At 39.1% G+C, this 7,585-nt stretch overlaps 1 protein-coding gene across 1 annotated transcript; it reads right to left on the bottom strand.

The window, feature by feature from the left end:
• Positions 1-3,098: 3,098 nt before the first annotated feature.
• Positions 3,099-5,578, bottom strand: LOC109097508 (homeobox protein Nkx-3.2-like). The gene is made up of 2 exons (XM_042770483.1): positions 5,073-5,578; positions 3,099-4,614 (listed from the first exon to the last, which is right to left on the bottom strand). The coding sequence occupies exons 1-2, from the start codon at positions 5,389-5,391 to the stop codon at positions 4,199-4,201; spliced, it is 735 nt and encodes a 244-aa protein (XP_042626417.1). The 5' UTR covers positions 5,392-5,578; the 3' UTR covers positions 3,099-4,198.
• Positions 5,579-7,585: the final 2,007 nt, after the last annotated feature.

Here is a 7,585-nt window from a genome sequence, read left to right as displayed (position 1 = left end):
CATTAACAAATAAATAGGCCTACATAAATAGTGCGTAAATGTTAACACACCAAAGATTTGAGTTTAAAAAAAAAAGGCTACATAAACTTAAATTCAGATTAAGTCCAAACTGCACATACAGAAACGCTATTTATGTAGCTGAGCATTAACACGTCATTTTGTCCCACCAAAGTAATAATTATATTTCTTATAGGCCTATTTATTAGCACAAATCTAGAAACACACACACACACACAGACAGAGAGAGAGAGAGAGAGAGAGAGAGAGAGAGAGAGAGAGAGCGTGCAAAACAGAAAGATCGCTAGATAAAAATTTAATTATGAAGTAATATTATTATTATTTGCTGAGTGTATTATTTAAAATTATTACTAGGCATGCATGGAATTACGTGAATGCTTAAACTAAAATAATAATAATAAAAATAATTTAAATTATTTGAAAGCATAATTTGCATAACCTACATTTTATTTTAGACAACAACAATAATAAAAGGCATGTGTTTCATTTTAAATTATTGTAAATTGTATTTTGTATTGTATTTGTATTGTATTGTATATTGTAAAGCATAATAAAAATAAATTGTTTGTAAAATTGTAAAGCGACCTGCCTGTACTCATCTGATCTGTGTTTTTATTTAAAAGCAAGGGAATGTAAAACCATCTTCCCGTTCTGTTTTCGACACGCTCCTAAATGTTCCGTGTATTAAGTCAAGCTGGAGTGTAATTGGACATGATGATTAGACGTGATAATTAGAGTGACGCGGTGACGTGTTAACTGCTGGAGGCGCGAGGTTAAACGCACGCGCGCACCTGTTAAGCATTTCCACGCGCGAAACATCTGCTTCACATCACGCTCTGTATCTGCGGGACTCCCGGTGATCCGGTGCCTGAGAGTCGAGCAGGGACCGGGAGATTCTCCGAGAAAGAGCCGCACATGTGCGGACTCATCATTCCGTTAGCAATGACCGCCTCGCAGGTGGACGAGTGTGAGCCGCGAGAGAAGTGTCTGAAATCACAATCTTCTTTCATTAAACGTGAAACTTGATCTAGAACAACAACTGGCTCATGTCTCTGCGCGGGGAAATGATTGCCCTGATTACGTGCCATTATGTGTGACAGGCGCGCCGCGCGCTCTATTAGCGTGTAGAAAGAAATTGTCCTTGACGTCCAGAATTTGACCAAAAATATACAGGCTTTCTCGAGATAGTAAAACAGTACTTATGCACTGGGAAACTGCGAGGCCGCGTTAAAGGTGCAAATCCTGTCAAAATATGGACTAGTGGACTATAGATGACACGCGACACAACAGAGCGATTCATTACACGATCACACCACAGATACAGCGCCAAGCCTCCGTGCACACTTCAATCCGAATCAGTTCGGGTTTGACGTCATGGCGTCACGGGTTGTTTGCAAACAAATAAATCGGTATAAAAAGCTTGCAGTGGAACATTAATCTAAAAAGACAAGAAGCTTATTTGTGAGTGATCAATCGGGTTTGGAGAGGCGAAATGAAGCTCCATCTGCGAATGATTTCCAGCCCGCTTGTGCTCGAGACTAAAGCTTAGGCCCTGCTCCCTCTTCTCTCTTTTTTCTTGGTCATTACACACATTTTCCCGGAAAGCTGAACCGTCGGACTCGCTGCATTTATGTTGAAGAATGTGAAGGCTCGTGCTCTTCTCTGGGTGCATCTCTCAGCACATGCACGCGCTCGCTGAGAAATCACTGCTAAATATCGACCTGATTTTCCTCCACACCGTGAAAAATCATTTTCAGATTTTGCCATTTCAGCTTTTTTTTTTGTGTGTGTGTGTGTGTGGATATATATATATATATACATATTTATATATATATATATATATATATATATATATATATATATATATATATATATATATATATATATTTATTATATATATATATATATATATATATATTATATTATATATATTTAAATATTATTTAATATTTATAATAAAATATATATTATTTTTTTTCTATTGTGCAGACAACAAGAAAATGTATGTTTATTGGCCCTCAACTGAGATGAAAGTTGAATGAACTGTTGTTTCAGCTCAAAAACGCATGTTGAAACAGCTGCATCATAAACTGATTTACTGCAAGTACATAAAAAAAATCATCTTTAAATCTACAAATACTGACAAAAACGGTTGATTTTTTATTTTTTTTTTAATCTTAATTTATGATATAATGTTCCCAACATATCTTTAAACAACGGCAGCACACCGAAATAAATAAATAAATTAGATGATAAAAAAGGTACCAAAGTTTGTAAGTTGACTCGACCGGCTCATGTCAACCCAAAACAGATACACGCTTAGGGAAAATACTCTTGTTAAGAATAAATGTGTTTTTTTTATTTTGTGGGAATGTTGTGGTTTTTCTCTATGGGTCTTAATAACCTCTCGTTGGCATCAATGTTAATGTCAAGATTCAATGTCGAATATGCCTCGCATTTCCCAGCATTCATCCTAAGTCTGTTATTAAAATCCAACTTTCCACCTGAAAACTGCCAACAAAGAAAACAGGATGAACTGTGATGATTCTCCGGTGTTTTCAAAGCGATGGATTGTTAAATAACGCGCTCATACAGGCCTCACGTGACCTTATTTCTTATTTCAAATTGTAGCCTGTTGTCATGAGATTTTGTATTGAAAAATTTGACTTTACTGACGTTTGGCATATACAGCAAGGATCAATTGCGAGATAATATGATCGTTTTTGTATTTCTCCACACAAAACCTAATGACAAAACCAAAACACAGGATGTTTGTATTCCTGATGTTCCCTTTACAATCCCGTCACACAAACATCTTTGTAAAATAAAATAAAATGACATGATGCAAAGAAAGCAGGCTCCAGCTCTTCTTCACATGAACACGCATTAATCTGAACCTGAGAGACAGAGACAGTCCTGATCATCTCCTCTCAGTCTGTCAATCACACCTCACTGTATGAAGACTAACAGCTGCTTGTCTCTTCATCAGCTAGAATATAATAAACACCACAGAGCCAATCATCTGTTTTACAGTAGGATCTTTTATATGTTTGATTCATTATTATTATTATTTTTATTATTATTATTGATACTGGGCGTGTTACATTGCATAAGAGAGGTTATTATAAACTAATGTCAGAATAATAAATCAACGAAGCGAAATGTATATACACATATATAATATTTTTATTGAAATGTAATTCATGCATTTATATAGCTACACAAATATTTAGCTGTGTAATTATAGCCAGCGGTATTGAGAGTCTCGCGAGGCCTTGTTCTGAGCGCATAAATCAAAGCGTTTGAAACGCGATACAAAATAACATTAAATCATAAACCCGGTACATTTATTAGTATTATCATAATTAGTATTACTGAACATATATAGGTGATGGTTTGATTATAGTCTGTTGATTTTATTATTATTTTAGTCTGTTTATTGTTTGCTGACACGAATTTCAGTAATTAGTCCGAAGCTTTTTTTGTCTTCAATAAATATCAACGAGGCTTTAATAACGAAGAGAAGCTTTTTATGCTGACCTGAAATATTAAAGGAGAATTCCGCGGCGGATTGCGTGTAATAACACGAACATATGGAAAAACGGGACGGTTCTCCCTCAGAACCCGAGCTTCTAGAGGGTTTCTGTGACTCTGTGTCAGACTTACACTGAATTCAGAGCCTCCAGTGGGCTCGTGTCACGGGACATTAAGTTCATGCTTCTATGACAGATCTCATAAAATGCGAGAAACACGACTGAAATTATGCTTCATATGTTTTAATGTTTGATTTCTTTTTCATTAAACAAAACACGTTACACTAATATGAAAACATACATGTGGAGTAAACGTTGAGATCTCACGGCTCACTTATCGAGTCCAACAAAAAAAACAGTATCTTTCTCTGATTTTAATATTTTGTACTGTGGGGAAAGTGCCGGTCTTACCGTTACCGAACGCGCAGTAACGACATCAAGTGCTGTTTTCCAACCAGAAGAGAGAACGTTTTGCTAAAACCCGACACATTTTCCATACATTCTGAAATGAAATCCTAATAAAGGGAGTCAAACAGATATAGTCCTGGGAAGAGAACAAACTCGGAGCCGGTGCTGCGAATAAATCTCCCGGTGTTGGCTCCTCAGTAAACGACTGTCTGTAGAATAAATACGCGTGAGTCCCGGTGTCACTGGTGTCCGGTGCAGGAGGAGGACAGGCTCCAGGAGGGCAGGCAGTACGTGTACGGGTAGTAATAGGAGAGCAGCGGCGGTCGCAGCAGTTCTCCGGGGCTGTACTGCCTCCGGTCGTCGCGCACCAGAACCTTCACGGCCACTTTCTTCGCCGCCGGGGCCGAGGCCAGCAGATCGGCGGCCATCTGGCGTCGCTTGGTTTTGTACCGTCGGTTCTGGAACCAGATCTTGACCTGCGTCTCGGTGAGTTTGAGAGAGGCGGCGAGGTCCGCGCGCTCCGGTCCCGACAGATAGCGCTGATGATTGAAGCGCCGCTCGAGCTCGAACACCTGCGCGTGCGAGAACGCGGCGCGGGAGCGCTTCTTCCGCTGCTTGGGCTGATCGCTGCTCTTCTCCTCGCCGGCGTTACAGTCTGGAAAAGAACCCGAAACGCTTTACTGCGTGCGCTTTACGTATAACTGTCTCTGAAGTTCATAATGGTACATGTGCGACAAACAACAAGTCTATATGATTAGAAAAAACGTGCATATGAAATGTGCATTGATTTTTTTTTTTTTTTGATATGGTATCTTGATGCATCAACACGTTTCTACGATAACGTTTTTAAAGTATTGCAAAGCCCATAATAGAATATCATGGTATTAGTATAGTCCATGTGCAATAAATAAACAAACAAGTCTGCTGTAGGCCTACTTTAAAAAACGTTCATGGTACTGTCCTCTTTTTGCATGTATGATAATACATAGCTATATAAGTTTCTCCGATAATGTTTTTGATAGGCTTCGGTAACGGAACGCTTTCTTGAACGGTTTGCTGAATTGTTCATGGAGCTCAAGTATTTCCAAACTCAAATCAAACTGGTTTACTCACCGGACACGCAGTCCAGGCCTTTGCAGTGCTCCGCCGCCGTGGATTCCGGATCCGTTTCGTCCGCTAAATCTGCGTCTTTTTCGGGCTTTGCGTCGATTCGCGCTTTACTGTCGTTGTCCTCGCTCATCCCGGAGTCCGAGTCGTAGTTCTTGTGCTCTCTCTCCTCGCTCCTGTCCGGTCCATCCATTTCACCGAAGATTTTCCAGCACGCGCGTTTTGAGAAACAAACATCCAGATCGTTCAAATGTCGAGACTCCTCTTTTCGGTTCAGAATGGCTTGAATGGAGAACGGCATCAATGTGTTACTGCGCACAGCCATTTCAAGCAGGAAAAGTCACTGTTGATCACAAAGCAACGGGGTTAGGCGCTCCAGATTCGGATCTAATGCAGATTGAGCCCCGCGGCGGCAGCTCGGTCGCATCGCGGCCCGCGTGAACGGAGTTTCTGTGGATGCGCATCCTCGTCGCCAGAACGCGAGTGTGAATGAACACAGCGCTACTATCCTCTTCACCTGCGGCTGACTCTGACCCCTCAGCGCCCTCCCATTGGCCAGACAGACAGCTGTTCCAACTTCTGATTGGCTGCGTGGAGCTTCCACATATTTCAGAACACCCAGAACGCGTAACCCGTTAACCCTTAAACACCCGCTGCCCTGAATGAAGAGATATCAGTGACCCTTTTAAATGACAGTGACGACTGAATACGAGCTGGTGACAAAGTAGGTCCACAACACGAACAGACGCACAAAAACAGCGCAAAAGCAAAACCGCAATTACCGAAATCGGAATCTGGCACAAACTCACTCATCGTTCCTCTGAACGCTTTTAAGGGCAAGTCTATAATTTTTCAGTGTTCGGTAACATCACACGCTAAATCTCGTTTTTATGTGTGATTTTATTCTCAGCTCGCTCGCCGTCGGATCAAGTAAGTAGCTGTCTCTCAGATTAATGTACTGCTGCTCATGTTTTATGTTTTTTGTGTCGTCTGATATTAATATCTTCTGATTAATAATTTTAATTGTGATGAATAAAAGCACTGAAACAATTACACCTCATTTGAGTTTTAACAGATTTCGTCACTAATTAAAAATAAGATGAAAATAAGATTAAAATGTTTCTAATTTCGACTCTAATTTCGACTCTCATATTTGAACAAGTTTTTTGGGGCATTGAAAATGAACGAGGCCTAAAAACGGTACAAGAAAAATATGAATTATCTAGCCTACAGTGAATATGCGGAAGACTGCTTTTATTTTATCATTGAACAGCAACAGCATAACAACAGCCTAATAATAATAATAATAACAACGATAACAATAAACAAACCAGAAATCCTTTCTTATTCGATTTTTCTTGTGATTCTTGTTTTCGATGGAGCTGATTTCGGCAGACTTTCTTCAGATGGACTGCATACAAAAAGAAGAAAGTGTCACATTAAATAATTCTAAAACAGATTTTCGTGGTTCTGACATTCTGTTCTGGACAGATATATATGGTAAGACATTATATATTGTGAACGTTTACGACTAAAATTAAATCCTAAACTGCTGCTGCTAATTTATTATATTACTGATAAGATATTTCAGTACATCAACAGCTGAGGTTATTGTATTTAATAAAACAATCCGGTTTATTTAGCGTTGACGGGGAAATATCAAATTTAACACAAAAAAATATAATTCAGTGGTTAATATAATCATGTAGTTGGACTTAGAGCGTCAAACTGTTTTTTATTCTTATTTTATCGCGTTGTGAACCATAAATCGCTTTATAAAAGTAAAACACTGTTTATCAGCTACTAAATGATTTATCAATACCTGCGCGCATTTTTAAAGTAGTTTTCTATTATTTTTTCCTAACCCAGTATTACTATAGGCTTACACATTTTTTCTGTAGCCTAATGTTTTTACCAAAGCGTCATAACAGCTAATATAGATTCTGGTGTTTTATTTCACTAAATATTTATATCAACGCAATTTACAAAATTACGGTTGACGTTTAATATAATACTATCAAAATAATACAATATATAGCTATGAAAAATGTAACATAAGCAGCTTATTTTACACTTAACAGTTCAACTTTAACCAGTTAAACTATTATCACACCGTGGATTAATTCAGAGGCTGATGCTGAGGATAAAGAACATCATTTACACGCTGCACACAAATAAATATTACGGTAATTGTATTTTCCCTCGCACACGGCTCTTAAAAATATTAGTCGGGTGAACATGATGTTCAGAAATGATTTTATATTCTTAGTAAATATCAATAAGACCGCTGAACCCCAGCGTGCGCGTCTCTCTCTCCATCTAGCGGCCACGCGCCTTGCTTTCGGCCTGATAAGCGACTTTTTTTATACATATATTTGCGGCTCTGCGCGTGATATCCGCGAAAGATGGATCACCGCGAGCGTGCACGTGTGTGGGAAACCGGCACGCTCGCGAACCATAAATTGCGCGTGCACGCGGAGGACAATGAAGGCGTCGGGCGCAATAATTTTCAAAAAAAG

This window comes from Cyprinus carpio, chromosome A14 (assembly GCF_018340385.1).
Source record: "Cyprinus carpio isolate SPL01 chromosome A14, ASM1834038v1, whole genome shotgun sequence".
In the NCBI taxonomy this organism is placed as follows: Eukaryota; Metazoa; Chordata; class Actinopteri; order Cypriniformes; family Cyprinidae; genus Cyprinus; species Cyprinus carpio.
This window is presented reverse-complemented; position numbering and strand designations above follow the sequence as displayed.

Bases quoted from the DNA above. Each gene is read 5' to 3' on its own strand.
- LOC109097508 (XM_042770483.1), bottom strand. From the start codon at position 5,391: ATGGCTGTGCGCAGTAACACATTGATGCCGTTCTCCATTCAAGCCATT. The intron at 4,615-5,072 runs GTGAGTAAACCA...GTTCTTTTCCAG, and splicing joins AGGCCTGGACTGCGTGTCCG to ACTGTAACGCCGGCGAGGAG.